The following is a 15,627-nucleotide window of genomic DNA, read 5'->3' on the forward strand; positions in this document are numbered from 1 at the left end:
GCTCGCAGGATCTCGGAGAGTGCCTCCTGGAGAGTCAGTTCCCTGGTCCTGTCCTCATCTTGGCGCACAGCAGGCATCCCAGTGTCCCTGTTGGCCTGTGCCTCTGTCCTCTAAAAGGTGTGCCCATTGCCACTGACCCCAGGTCCCTGATTGTCTTGGGTATAAAGTGTGTCCTGGGGTCCCTGTACAGTTGGGCACACTGCTGAATGACGTGTCCTGGGGACAGAGGTGTGGGTACGCTGGGCGGGTGCTGTGGTGATGGATACTGAAGAGGGAGGCTCTGTGGTGGACTGTGAGTGGGCTTGGGTGACCGGCTGTCCAGTGGTCCCTGATGGGCCAGGTAGGGCATCCAGATGTCCAGAGTTACTGTCCTCACTGGGGGCATCTTCTGTTGGGGGGCTGGATAGTCGTGGCACCTCCTCTCCACTGACATTGGCTGGGGTACTTGTGGGGATGTAAGTGAAGTATTATGCTTCATGTGTGTGACATATTGTACATCCCTGGCTTCCCCTCTATCGTTGGTGTTGCCCTGCCACCTTTTGCTTGTGTATGGTGATGTATTGTGGGATTGTTAGTTTCTCTATGCTGTGCATGCTTTGTGATGGGTGTCCATGCAGGGCTGGGGGGGCTGTCCATGCATTGGTATAACATTCAGGGCTTGGCAGTGGGGTTAGTCAGATGTATAGGTGTAGGATGTGGGATGGAATGGAGTGATGGGAGTGAGGCTGAGGGTGTGAGATGGTATGCAGTTATGGGAGGTGATAAGTGGTAATTGTTGATGTACCAGGGTCCAGTCCTCCAGCTACTCCAGTGAGTCCGTCAGGATGCAGAAATGCCAAGACTTGCTCCTCCCATGCTGTGAGGAAGGATGTGGGGGTCCACTGCCAGTCCGCTGTATGGAGAGCTGGTGCCTTGCTGCTATGGAACGTACCTTCCCCAATAGGTCGTTTCACCTCTTCGTGAAGTCGTCCCTTGTTCTTGAATGCTATCCCACAGTGTTCACCCTGTCCACGATTCTCCGCAATAGCTCCATCTTCTTTGCCATGGATATCTGATGTACCTGTGCTCCAAGCAGCTGTGGCTCTACCCTGACAATTTCCTCCACCATGACCCTTAACTCCTAATCAGTGAAACGGGGGTGCCTTTGTGGGGACATGGGTGTTGTGTGGTGTGTGTTGGTGAGAGTGTGTTGAGTAATGCAGTGGGGTGTGTGATGTGGGGTGTGTGAGGGATGTATGGGTGTAAGTGGTGTGTGTCTAGTTGTTGCAGTGGTCTTGGTGTCAGTCTCGTGGCAATGATTTGTATTCGTAAAGGGTTGTGGGTAATGTGGGTGTGTATTTTATAGTTGTGTGGGTGTGGTATGTGTATGAATGTCAGGTGTGTGTTTTTCGAACTGGCCAATGTAGTGTTGTTTTGTATGTGGGTGTCCATTCTGAGCGCGGTGGTATGTACCGCCAATGGTTTACCGCCATTGAATGTCCACAGTGGTGATTTGTGGTTCATAATGTGATGGGTGTTGTTTTGTTGGTGTAACAGTATGGGTGTTGGTACCGGCACTTTAGCACTGACCTTTGGGCTGGTGGATTTGTATAGGTGGCTCTATTCTGTTGGATTGGTGTGTGTGTGCCATAATATGGCGAATGGATATTCACCACTGCACGCAGTGATATGTTGGCGGCTGTAACTGTGGTGGTCAGCAGCATTTATCGCCAATGTCATAATGAGGGCCTATGGCCTAGTCTAGATTTGAGTTGTATCTGAGCCCTCACAGCTTAAAAGGAAGATTCCACATAGGTCAAAATTAGGTCTAAGTAAAGAAAAATGAAAGGGGATGAGTGCAAAGAGGTACCTTGTTGAAATTCAAATCAGCAAAACTATCCAAGTGTCCTCCATAGGGCCAACCTAGACCTATGCACTTCAAATGTTAGACCCTCAGTTGTCCGCAGTTGGACTGAAGAAGGCGGACGATGAGTTCAGCCAAGATTTGCACCTTTGGAAATAACTTAGGAGTAAGTGATATTAAGATGGACAAACCTGGAGGCAGTTTCTGAGAGGACTCTAAAGGGCAGAAGTGAGAGCATTTGGTGGCGGATAGAAAAAGCTCAGAGAGGAACAAGGAGGATAGGCCAGCCAAAAATCATTGTACTTGGGGGTAGCAGCACTGGGAAGAAAAAGTAGTAAAATTTAAATAGAGTCCACTTAAATGATGCATGTTCAGCTGGCCTCAGTCCAAACCAGAGGGAATTACAAATGCAGACATAAAATAGGTTAAATGTCATGAACTGTCATTGAAAGTCCTTACAATGAGCCTAATAAAAATATAAAAACAGACACATATGTATTTGCCTACCTTTATCTATCTTGAGACGAATTCCCAAATTATTGGGTGGGTAAGGTTTTCAGGAAGGAATTAAAAACAGCTAGAGGAAGGGAACATTGTAAATTCTTAGAGTAATTTTAGTGGGAAGGTTTGAGCTTTAAAGAACTTGGGTTTATTTCTAAAAGACAAAGCACTGTGAAAGGCACTATCATGTCACTTTATCTTTTTTTGCTTCTAATACATCCTCTTTTTTGTAACTGCATAGCAGTGCTTCAATTCAGGCAAACAAACATTTATATTACCCTTTGTTGTACTTGCATTGCTTCCACAAATCAATTTAAGGATTTCACCATAATGTTTTGTCTCCAGTTTCAAATTCGTCCATTCACTTTTACAAAGCGGGTTAAAATGTTCAGTTTCACATTCTGCTTTTTTATGTTTTAATGTTATGTAATTAGCTAAATAGTTGTGACCTGGTTCCCATTTTACCATTCCATGCAGCAGATTAGGTTGCAAATGTTAAAATACTGTTAAAATATTGAGGCGAAAATGTTTACCCTAAAAAGGGAATTTAATTTAAATATATTAATTAATAAACTTTTAGAATAAGTTATTCACATTTTCATCCCTACTGTATCGTTTTCCAATGGTCCAGCAGGAACGTTTATTTGAAAATTTGTCCAAAACAGTTTTTCACAGGGTGGATCCAGATGGAAATCAGTTACGAGAAACAGACCGAAAATGTTATTTGAAGCAGTTTTTAATATTTGAAAAACAAGCCGTAGCCTTAATTTGCTCTTGTTTCTGCCGCAGTAGAGTCTTGCTTTTATATTATGCAGGCGGTGATCTATCTGTAGGAATTTACTATGATGCTAGTTTGTAGAATACCATTTCTTGTAGAAAATTGTTACTTCATATTTGTTTATTTATGACTTAGAAAAAACATGTGAACAATAATAAACGTTAAAATCTATTTCATTGAATTAAGTGTTTACAAAATATTCAGAAACTCAATCTGATTTGTTTTAATATTCATAAGTGTGTCCAATTACCATGATCACAATGTGCCAAATCCAGCTAAGAGCTACCTGAAGCCTTGCATAACAGCAAAATAGCAATATCTGTTGAAAAATCAAATGCCGATTCAGAGAGACTGTAACTCCTAAGAAACGAAATAATAGACAGCACAACAAAATGATGACGGTATTAAAAACAAAACTTGTCAATGAGCACAGGCTACTCTATAGCACATTCAGCATAATTGAAGGTTCGGAGACTTACCACTGAGGTAAGAGCCATCTGGAAACTGTAGATTCTTGCAAGGCCAAAGTCTGCCAACTTTATTTGTCCACTGCTGGTGACAAGTATATTCTGTGGCTTTAGATCTCGATGTACCACTCTGTGTGAATGGAGGAAGTCCAGACCTTGGAGCAGCTGGAACATCATGTCCTGGACACAGGCAAGAAGTGAAAGGTAAAAATTATACATCGTAAAGAAAATTACTTTTTTCTAGAAACAGTTTTTTTTTTTTTTTTAATTATAAAACTTAAAATAAGGTCTTTTTAAAATGATAATGCAGTTAAATATTTTCGAAGTGTCTGAAAAAATAAGCACTCTGCGCCCCTTGCTACTGGAGGGAAAAGACAATCTTGAATAAAATAGTTGCACTTAACCAGAATGTGCACTAAAATGTCAGGTTTGAGTTTGACAAAAGGACAAAGTAAGGAACCATGTGGGAAATCCCCCTCTTCACTGATGTTATCCAGTGCTGGAATATGGCCAAAACCAATATGCATTAAAAACATCTCTTTTAGGCAATCAAGCAAATCACTGTGAAGCTCAATAGGCAGTGAATTATGTTAGGTTTGGTCAATATACATTGAAGCCAGGATGAAAGTGAGCTAGGTTCTGCAAGAAAAATTGAATATTACCAAATAAAATTACCTTTGAGAGCAAAGGCCAAAGCACATTCGCCAGGTTGGGTGCTCTACAGAATGAACTGGAAAATTAGAAAGCAGCTTAGTCGGCCAAAGATTACTAGTGAAGTACATTTAACTACGTACAAGGTTTCAGGGAGCAATGAATAGCCACAATGCTAAAATGAGATTTACTAAACGTTCTTTACTTGCCACTATGTGGTCAGATTAGATCTGACTCAGCAGTGTAGCCATCTCTACACTTTCTTGAATCAACAGAAAAAGAGCTTTCAGAAATAATACTGATAGAAGGGTTTAGGCTCAAACCCAAAGGGGTTCCATTGAATACAACATTTGATTGGGCCACAAATGTGTGCTTCCAATGTAATCGTCTGTATTGCAATTTTTGGCTTGTGGGAAAGCTTATACTCAGTACAGCATGTATGTGTTGACTAGGGTGGCAAGTCACTGATCAAGGCAATAGGCCTGATCTGTTTATTATGAAAAATTACTATAAAGGCTATAGTCCTGTCATATTTATTGTGAAAAGCACTTGTTAACGTCAATAGGCATTTAAGCATGGATTGCCATTGCTCAGTCTGCATGAAGGTGTGCAGAGAGGTATTATGATACATACATTCTTACAGTTTACCATAGTAGGAAGGGTTTTAGCAGTGGTGTAACGAAACTTGTGCCACCTCCCCCCTCTGCAAATTCAATGTAAGGGCCTTCTTCAGAGCTCACTCAAGAGCTTGCAAGCCAGGGTATTGTGCTGAGGGGACCCCCTGAGCTCAGCCCCCCCACACTGTGGGGACTGCGAGGGCCTTTGTTACGCCACTGGGTTTTAGTGCTGGTGTCCCACTGCCGGGAGAGAACATTTGCACTATGATAATCCTTATCAAAATGTCTTAGAAGGGATTACATATTGTTTTGACAACTGTAATTTTCTACATATTTATAAATCTATTACAATGTACCTGATGGTTACCTTGAGTGACAGCCTATGATTAATACATCACGTTGGTTCTGGTTCTGGTGCACAGCAATGATAAAAGTTATAGGTCTGATTGGTTCATTGGGAAAAAGTATTTCAGATGCAGTATGTTTGATTTGTTTATAATGTTATAATGAAAAGTTATGACAAAGGCAGTAGGCTTGATTTAGTTATGAAATACATATGTTAAGCCAGTGGTTCCCAGTCAGTGGGTTGATGCACCCCTGTGCACCGTAAAAACTAGCCATGGGTGCCGCGAAAAGCACACTGAAAACATCTGCTCTGTTTGTTCATCATTAATATGTTCCTTTCTTTTGATGAAACCACTGACTAGGTAGACGGGAAAGAAAAACTGAAGGCTGAATGTGCTAGATTAAAGCCTCCACTTTACCCCAAAGGAGAAAACAGACAAATTATTTGATCTTATGAGATAATTATGTCAGTGGTCATTCTGTTTTCTGTGTAGGTTTTATGAGCCTCTGCTAATTCAGTGTACTAGCATTAGGATTTCCTCTATATGGCGTTTTTTATTTTCTTAGAGCAGCACATTATGTTAGAGTCTTTCAAACTCACTGAGCCCGCCTGCTTAACAACCACAGGCCAAAAGTCAAAGGCAAAAGATACTTATCACAGCAGCTGTAGCGCATTTGTCTGGCTAAAACAAATCTTTGACACTGATATTAATGGCTGGTTCCCCTCAGGGTAGGATTGTTTGATTCTGATCTGTTTCAGGCCTCCCTTTCCCTACTTTGGCTCATTTTAAAATCTCTGTGGTCTGTTCAGAATGAAAAAACAGCAAATCAGAATCCACAGGGCTTTGGGCTCAGTTGAAAGGACATTCCCACATTGGCACTCATTTAAATCTTCTGGTACCCTGTCATCAGACACCTCGCTGCAACCTTCAAACCCTTGCCTTCTCCTAGTTTAAAATTAGAAAATGCAAGAAGTAATGGAGTATGGGGGAGTGAAGCTTGAAGAAGCCACCACTCAATTTAAAAAGCATACATCTCTGGAGCATGAGAGAAGCAACGCGCATTAAAACAAGCACTAGAGGGGGCGTGGTCTGGCCACGAACGGAGATGGCCGCCTAGTAGCTGAGCTCTGCTAGGCGGCGGGCTGCGGGCCGGGGACGGCGGTGCTGTGGGGGCATCGCGAGCCCCCCAAACCATCAATAATATCGAGCGCCGAGGACCGGCGCTGGGGGACGAGTGGATGACGCTCCGACTGCGGAGGGGGCGCGCTCTCTCCCTCCGTGCGCACAAGGAGCTAGGAAGATGGCGCTGAGGCCTGCAGCGGAGTGCTGAGCCGCGGCCTCAGGTAGTTGGCTGACCCGGGTCGGGGACCGCGCCTCCCCCCTTTGCTCACCGGAGGAGGTGGGAGCCTGGAGGCTTCCACCGCTCGCCTCGCTCCTCTCGCCCCGCCCCTCTCCTGAGGACGAGGGCCCCCCGCAGGCACGCCGGAGACCTGGGCGGCCCGTGGAGAGAGAAAACGACAGCAACACTGCATGACCCTCCCTCCCCCCCTCCACTGCAGAACCCGGGGAGTCCCTTTCTCTCCTCCACCATGAACAACTGCAATTCCAGGGCTGCTGCTGCTTCTGAGAGAGTGGGGGGCATTGCGAGTGGCACCCCGCTTGTTACCCCCCCACCCCACCAACTGCGCAAAGACAGTGGCCCCAACAGGGGCGGGGCGGACCGGGAGGGACGGAAGAGGAAGGAGGGGGAAAAGGAACAATAAAAAATAAAAAGGAGAAGGAGCACTAGCAACGAAACACATCTGGCCCTGCAACAACAAAAAGTTAACAGAGAGGTGAACTCTTTCTTTTCTTCCCCACACCTAACTACGTCAAACGCCTGCCGGACCCCCTGACTGACAGGGGGCAGGTAGCGCAACCCCCACCCCCCAGACGGGTGAACGGTGAGGGGTGAAGAGCACTGCACGGGCCCCAAAACTGCACGGAGCACCACAGGAGCTATCCTACTGGGACACTTGTTCACTCGGCTACACCCCCAACCGCCATTGGGACCAGAGATGAGAGGGCCAGCCGCGGCCTCAAGCATCCAGGAGAGCGGACGCTTCATAATTTTCTTTACGGTCTCACGTGCCACCCCCTCGCCTGGCGCGTCGTAGCGGACCCCTCTCTCAATGACCACAGAGCTGGCGCCTGGACGGCATACGGGGAGCAGAGACAGAACTGGGGACCCCCCTCTCTCACTCTCCCAGCCAGGAACACAGGACCACGGGGCTTCTGCCCCCCCACCCCCAGTGACCACGTATGCTCTGAGACCTCCGGGTGAGCAGGGAGACCACTGGTGCCTACGTGGAGAATCCCTATGACCCCCACACTTACAACCAACACCCACCCGGACCTACCGCTGCATCGACCCCCTCCCTCCATACCTCGGACAAGTGGGGGAACACCAGGGTCTGTACCCGTGCCTGGATCTGCACGCTGCCCAGACGCCCAGAGGTTCGACTTTTGAGACTTTGTCCCAAGCACCAACCGCATCACAGTCCAAAATCCTTTGGCGCCCTACCTGAACGGGGGAACCCGCAATGCCCAGGGGCAAGACGACGAGCAAAGTAACGGGTAAACCAGCCCGCCAACTACTATTCTCTGAAGCCCTTCGACAGCAGGAACACCCCTCAGTAGAGAACTCTCCACCCCTTCCTCGTGCCAACACGGCGGATGACACACAACGTGCGACAATGGACCATATATTGCAGGAGATATCGGCGGTGAGCCGTAAGCTGGAGGGCGTGGATAATGCCATGGTGGCGCTGACAGCGGAGACGAGATCTGTACGGCTGGACATAGCCGGTTTTCAATCGCAGATGTCCGGCTCGATCAACAAGTGACAACGGTGGAAACTCAAGTAGCCTCCTGGACCGACAGAGACGTAGAACTCTCACACCTTCAAAGCAAGCTGACGGACTTGGAGGACAGGAGTTGCAGGAACAATGTTCATCTCCTTGGATTCCCGGAAGGTGTGGAGGGCTCAGACATATTCTCCTACTTGCGTGACATATTACCCAAGCTAACCGATATAACATTTGATCCCCCGTTAGAGTTCCAGAGGGCACACAGGTTGGGCCCCAAGAGACAGGATGGAAATGGCCGCCCCCGCCCAATTATAGTCTGCATGCTGCGACATTTGCAGGCCCGCCAACTACTACAGACGGCTCGCACACAAGGGTCGTTTCGATCGGGTAACCTGGAGATCCGGATGTCAGCTGCCTTTTCCAAGGAGACCGCTGATCGGAGGAAAGTATTCCTGTCCTTCCGCACCCAACTCTGTCGCCTAGAAGTGAAATTTGGTCTATTTGAGCTGGCCATGGTGTGGATCACCAAACATGGGGAATCACAGAACTTCTACGACCCGGAGGACTTGAGAACATTCTTGGAAGAACTGCAAGATCAAACCCAGTCCATGGAAATGACCGCCCAATTCCCCCAGACCATGCGGAGCCCACTCCAGGGTACTAGCCACCTGATACCCGCACCTGAACCTGAAATGCGCCCTACCACAGATCCCCAAAGCAGGGGAAGAGACTTTGAGAGGCTTGCAAAAAGCTACGACGACAGGGGCCGAGTACTCCAAGCGGTGGTGATGCACACACAACTATCAGAAAGAGACAAATCCCGCTCCCCCCTCGAAGCACACGATGGACCCCCCCCGAGGACAAAAAGAACAGTACACCCATCAGGACCCTCCCTACAACCAATCAAAAGCCGACACAGCCGAATCGATGAGCCCTGGCTGCAGAGAAGACAAAAAGGAGAGATGAGTACCTGTTTTTTTTTGTGAACTCAAGACATATTGTCGTAAGGGGCTAAAGCCTCTGCTTGTTCTAGATAGTGTTTGAATACTCTTGCTTATTACTATATGCTTTAGCGTATCCTCCTTTGTTCTCCCTCTTTTTAGAGACCCGGTAAAATGTCCTCTTCCAATAGCATAACCCCTGTTTATTGTTCAAATAGATTTTGAGCATTTCCTCAGAACTGTTACGCTGTTTTCATCCATTAATAATTTGTTTTAGTTTAGATTACCTTCAATAACGGTTGGTAAGTGTTTACTAAGATGGACAAAGCATCATTGAGTTTGTGTTGAGTGATTTACAACAGTAGCGTGGCACCCCTCTTTTCCACAACAACAACCCAACCGTACCTCTAACTCCACGCCTCCCCCCACCCCCCTCGGCTCCGACAAAACTCGAAAAAACCGACAAAATTGGCTTACGCTTACGGGCGGCTCCCTCCCCCTGGATGCAAACAAGGTACAGATACTGCCTCCCAAAACTGCCACGGACCCATACAGCGCTGGCCACCCCCCTTGTCCTCCGCACCCCACATAACACATTGCGTAAGCCACACGCATCCCACACACGGCCCTTCTCCCCCCCTCTGCTCCCCTCCCCCTGCCCCCCCTTCCCACACCCACCCCTCCACCTCCACCCCTACACGCCACCTGGATCTACAGGTGGATGGGAAAACCAGATTATGGGGGCCGAGACACCGTGCGCCGCCTCCCCCGGTCCGGGGCCCACTGGTCGGGCAAAGGAGCTCGATAGGCCTGAGTTCTAGACCCGCAGGTTACAGTCTTAGATTGTCGGGACTGGTGTCCCGTTTTCTCTTCCTTTTCTTATCCTTTCTTAATTCTCCTTCTCTCCTTCAGCTCCGTTTACCTGTCTTATTCTTTAGAAGTTAATCCCTTTCCTCCTCCCTCTCCCACTTCCCACTTGTTTCCCGTCCTTTCCCTCCCCTCCCCCCCATCACTCATCCTCCCCAGCTTTAGAGTCTCCGTCAAGTCCCTTCCCCTTCTCTACCCAACCCTCCTCTGGCACCTCCTCTCTGTCCTGTCCCAACTGCCCCTACACCCGGGCAGACCTCAATAAGGCGCAGGGATGTCCGACACAAGCAGAGGACCAGCACCACCCCTGCAAATCATATCTTGGAACGTAAATGGCCTTACCCACTTCATACAGTGGAAAAAGGTTATTTCCTATTTCAATTCCAAACAGACTGACATTGCCCTCTTACAAGAGACACACCTAGATGGTCCGGAATCCGATAAATTGAGACCCGACTGGGTGGGCACCTCCCTGTTTAGTTGTAACCCCCCCTCCCCCAGCACAGAGACCACCCCAAGAAAATGCGGCGTGGCGTTACTAATACGCAAAACCCTCCTGCATACCGTTCTTAAGTCATGGACCGACCCCGAGGGCCGTTACGTGTTTGCTAAATTAAAGATGGGTGATTCCTCGCTGTGTGTGGGTTCGATCTACGCACCAACGGGCCCGAAACGCCTCTTTTTCTTACAAATCAATCGACTCTTGACTGAGATAGGGGCATCCTGCTACGTAATAGGAGGGGACTGGAACAAAGCCAGAGACCCAATACTCGACAGAACGGGCCCCATAGATGTTAGTAACAATGCAGATAGAGCCCTACAAACCGATATATTATCGGACAATGACCTAGTGGACCATTGGAGGCTGACCCACCCCGCAGAGCGAGAATTCACTTTCATCTCACCGGTACATGGCACCCAATCCCGACTAGACTACTTTCTCCTATCCCACAACCTCGTGGCCCGCACCCACGATACTCGCATATTGGAGGGCGGCCTCTCGGACCACTCCCCGATTTGCATAGCCATCCACCTGGGCCTTGTATCTCCGGTCCATAAACCTTTGGAGATTCGCGGTCCACCGGTACCGTTCGCCCCAGGGTAAACTGCAGTTACAGGACCACGCTACCTCCTTCGCTCAAAAAAACTTAGGCTCCGTGGATTCTAGCCGAATTATGTGGCCTGCAGCCAAGGCCTCGGTGCAGGGGCAACTTATGCGAGACGCAGCACTGACAAATAGAGACAGAAGAGAGAAACAGGCAGCTCTGGAACTTGACATACGCTGGTTCACTAGACAATACACCGCACACCCCTCCCTCCCGGGGCGCCGAAACTTAGAGCATGCTCAAATGGCCCTCAACGAGCTGTATACCTCTCAGGCAGAGTATGCTCTACAGAGATTACAAGGAAGACACTACGAACGGGGAGAGAAGATAGGGTGCCTGCTGGCAACCCAACTTCGACAGAGGACAGCTGCCCTTGCCATCCCAGCCCTCCGCGCCTCCTCTGGAGAAATACTAACACACCCACAAGCCATCGCTAACAAATTTGCATCCTTCTACAAACATCTTTATACATCGAAGAATACATCCAGCCCAGCGCGGTGTACAGCTTTCCTGGCGGGCATTGACCTACCCTCCTTGTCCGAGGAGGGACGCAACCTCCTAGAAGGGGAAATAAGCAGGCAGGAAGTAGAAAAAGTAATCTCCGACCTCCCTTACCACAAATCACCGGGGGAGGATGGATTCCTGGCGGAGTTTTATAAATGGATAGGGAGGGACGCAATTGACATACTACACAAGGCCCTGAACGAAGCTTGCTCAGCACAGACCCTGGGGGCCATATCCAACAACTCCATGATAGCCGTCATACCAGAACCCGGGAGAGACCCCCTGCTGTGTGGCAGCTATCGACCCATATCTCTTTTAAACAGTGACATCAAAATCCTAGTGAGTATCCTGGCCAATAGATTACGCAAAGTCATACCGTCTCTGATCCACCACACACAAGAGGGGTTCGTACCAGGTCGCACCTCAAGGAACTACTTGCGCACCCTATGCCAATACCCTTTGGGCCTCTAGAGACCTGCAAGAGGAGGCACTGGCCCTGTCTCTGGACGCGGAAGAGGCATTTGATCGCATAGAGTGGCCTTATCTGTATACAACACTGGAGAGATTTGGTCTGGGAGACAATTTTATCTCAATGGCACGGCTACTCTACGGCCAACCCGCGGCAAGTCAATTGCGGAGGCTTCCTCTCAAACCCTTCCCTATCAGCAGAGGCACACGACAGGGCTGCCCCTTCTCACCACTCCTGTTCTTGTTAGCAATGGAGCCCCTTGCTGCGGCTATTCGCTCCTCCCCCTCCATCACGGGTCTCACACTACCGGTCGGCAATTCTAAAATCTATCTATATGCTGATGATGTCCTACTAACTCTCACGGATCTAGAAAGATCCATACCAGCCGTGCTGGAGATTATCGATGGATTTGCAATCCTCTCTTGCTACAGCATTAACTGGGATAAGAGCGAGGCGCTCCCCCTCTCGCGGATGACTACAAGAGCAGCTCTTCTAGGCTTCACGTTCCGTTGGACACCAAAACGCCTTAAATACCTGTGAGTGCTAGTCAACCCAGGCCTAGCGTGCATGGTGGCGGACAATATTGACCCCCTCATAGCGCGGACGAAGCTTGATTTTGCAAAATGGATCCAACTGGGCCTGTCCATGTGGGGTAGAGTACAAGCGGTAAGGATGGTCACAGTGCCCAGTTTCCCCTATATTGTAGGGCTTCTCCCCCAACAGGTGCCTCTCCATACAATGAGAAACATAGATACACTCATCAGATCATTCGTATGGGGTTCAATGCGACCACGCTTATCACCCGCTAAACTCCTAGCCCGACGCTCCCACGAGGGCATGGGACTACCGTCGGTAGAACACTATTCACTTGTGCTACACCTATCTCAGCTGTTGCACACTTTGTCCGGAGTGCTGGACCCACCCCAATGGGTCGTTGCTATCCGCAAAGGAGGGACTCGGAGGGCCTTACCCCGACGACCTTCCATCTATCAGTTCGGTGAACCCCGTCTTGAATGCGACACGAGCGGCCTGGCGTAGGGTCCATTGCCTGCTCGGGGTCCACCCTCTTCTTCATACCCAAGCACCTCTATGGCGCAATAGCGGACTCCGGATAGGCGGTGAAGTGCTGGACTGGCCACAGTGGAGGAAGGCTGGTATCCATACCATTTCCCAGATTCTGGAAAACGACACACTTAAATCCTTCCCCAGGCTACGGGAGGAATTCAATCTCCAACCGAGCCAAGAGTGGCGATATCTGCAACTCAAACACTGCATCTGTCGGGGGACCGAGGTTATCCAATGGGGATCCCGGTCTTCACCCATAGTGGCCTACTTACAACAGTGGGGGCAACATATGGGAGCCATGGCGGGTCTCTATGACCTAATTACCCGACAGCTCTACTCCCAACCCCTCTCAGACATGCTACGTTTAAAATGGCAAACTCGACTACAACAGACATTAGACCCGGAAAACTGGGAAGACATCCTAGAGGCGTTGGACAGAGGTACCCGAGAAGCACATTTAAAGTTCTGCCTCTTTAAGGTCCTACATGATTGGTATTGGTCCCCAGCAAAACTGCACAGGACAGGACTCCTCCCACACGCGAAGTGCTGGCGATGCCCAGAGTCATACAGCGATCTCAAACATATCTTAATAGATTGCCCAACCGTCCGATCACTGTGGGATACGGTGGGCTCTATCTTGGCTGAATCCATGGTACTCCCGGCATCACATCCCCCTTCCCTCATACTTCTGCACGACACGACCTCTCTCCCAGACTTAACCAGACCGCACAAGAGGCTGCTTCACACAGCATTAGCCACTGCAAAAATCTGCATACTACGCCACTGGCGATCGACCGCTCCTCCAACCCCGAAAGAATGGATCATAGCTATGACCCGCATCGCCACGCATGAAAGAATCATCTATAACCTGCAAGACCAAGCCCAAATATTCAGCCGGATGTGGGCCCCCTTCCTCACTGGGGGATGTCCGTAGGTCGCTTGAAACCACCTACCACTCCCTCTTCCCTCTCCATTTTCACTTTCATTCTCCCCCCCTCCCTTTCCCATCTCCCACCCTCCGCTCCTCGTTTTTCCCCGTGACAGATTACCTTTCTCCCTCTCTTCTCATTAGCTTTTTCTTTCTTTTCTCTTTTCTCTTCTCTCTCTCTGTCCTCTTTCTCCCCCTCTCTCTTCCTCAGCTCCTCCAGGGGCATGACCCAGGCCGCCTATACTCTTATCAGTAACCTTTGGTCGCAGACCCATACATCAGAGTCGGCATAAGAACATTAAGTAACAAACATGAGCGGTGCCGAGAGAAGCTAAGGAACTCAGACCACCATATCCAGATTGACCTGTTATCCCGGCAATTCACCATCCAGACGCACACTACCATTCCGATAGGCCGCTCCCCCCCAACCGTAAAGATGCCTGACCACAATCTGATAACACACTGTATGCAGGCGCTGCGACTTGCCTACAAGCCGGATACCGGCTCAGCGAGGAGCGAACTCCCCACCCCGAGGGGTTAGACGACATTCTAACCTAGCTCCCACCACCCTATATAAGGGCCTATCCCCCCCACCCCTCTTCTTCTACCCCCGTACAAGGATGTCTTATAGCACGAAGTACTGCTTATCCCCCAGCCCCGACCCATATGTCCTCTCCCCCTCTACTCTCCGCTCTCTCTCCTGCTTTTTCTGATGGCTGTTATCATTATGACTACTGTGATCATTACGGCAACGGTTTCGAAGAACAACTGAAAATGTATCATTGCACCATCTGTTGCCTATATACTTTGACTGATTATGTATTATTGTTTATAAATGTTGGGACCTTGGTCCTTCTTGGATTGTGTACCATCTTGCAGTGCTTACAATAAAACAATTAAAGAAAAATTAAAAAAATTTTTAAAAAAAAAACAAGCACTAGAAAGCCTATAAGTCTTGCATTGGCGAGGTAGTAAAATGGTTAAACTTTCTAATATTTTTATTGAATGCATATCCCCCTAAAAAGAAGAAAACAAGCTGCCACTTAAACTTGACAACCATATATGCTTGAATAAAAAAAACTGAACTAAAAAACATTTGTTGATGAGTCCATTTTAGTTTTTTTTTTTAAATGTGAACCCTTTTAGCTGTGCCATGCATTGTGTTATTATTTGTGAAGGAGACAGTAATAAATGACCGCACTATCAAGCACCTCCATTGCAGTCAGCAGGAATGTTACAAAGCTAGTTAAACAAATCTGATTAGTAAGTGCAGGCAAAATAAATAGCTAGGATTTATGCTATTATTAAAAAAATAAATCACTACTCACTTTGAACCAGCTTTATCACTGATGAAAAAGGAACTATTTTATGTGCATGTGAACAATGTGCTCTTTGACTGATAGTTCATAGTGAGTTGTGGAAATGTATTGGTTTTAGTAATTCATTTGTGCTAGTGTGGACTTGCTGCTATGCCTGTTCTTTCATTAGACATACGGAAGCATTATGTCATGATAAAGATTGTCTTGACATTGCAGCTAGTATTTTGGTCTTCTGCATTGGTGTAGTTGATGTCCCACTACAGCTAGAGGCAACTTTTAAAACAAAAAACTATATTAAAAATTCATTATACAGACCCCAATGCTGAAGAGTATTGTTTCTGACTTAACCAATTAAAGTTATTTTTATTAAACAAC

The 15,627-nt window shown here is 48.1% G+C and overlaps 1 protein-coding gene across 6 annotated transcripts in view; it reads right to left on the reverse strand.

Moving 5' to 3' along the window:
• The window catches only part of CDK6 (cyclin dependent kinase 6), a 609,297-nt gene that overhangs the window by 402,122 nt on the left and 191,548 nt on the right, over positions 1-15,627 (reverse strand). For all 6 annotated transcript variants that reach the window (XM_069211653.1, XM_069211656.1, XM_069211657.1 and 3 more), the window contains exon 4: positions 3,602-3,769. In XM_069211653.1, coding sequence (XP_069067754.1) covers positions 3,602-3,769 — 168 coding nt within the window. The remainder of the gene's footprint in view (positions 1-3,601; positions 3,770-15,627) is intronic.

This window comes from Pleurodeles waltl, chromosome 10 (assembly GCF_031143425.1).
Source record: "Pleurodeles waltl isolate 20211129_DDA chromosome 10, aPleWal1.hap1.20221129, whole genome shotgun sequence".
NCBI classification, from domain to species: domain Eukaryota; kingdom Metazoa; phylum Chordata; class Amphibia; order Caudata; family Salamandridae; genus Pleurodeles; species Pleurodeles waltl.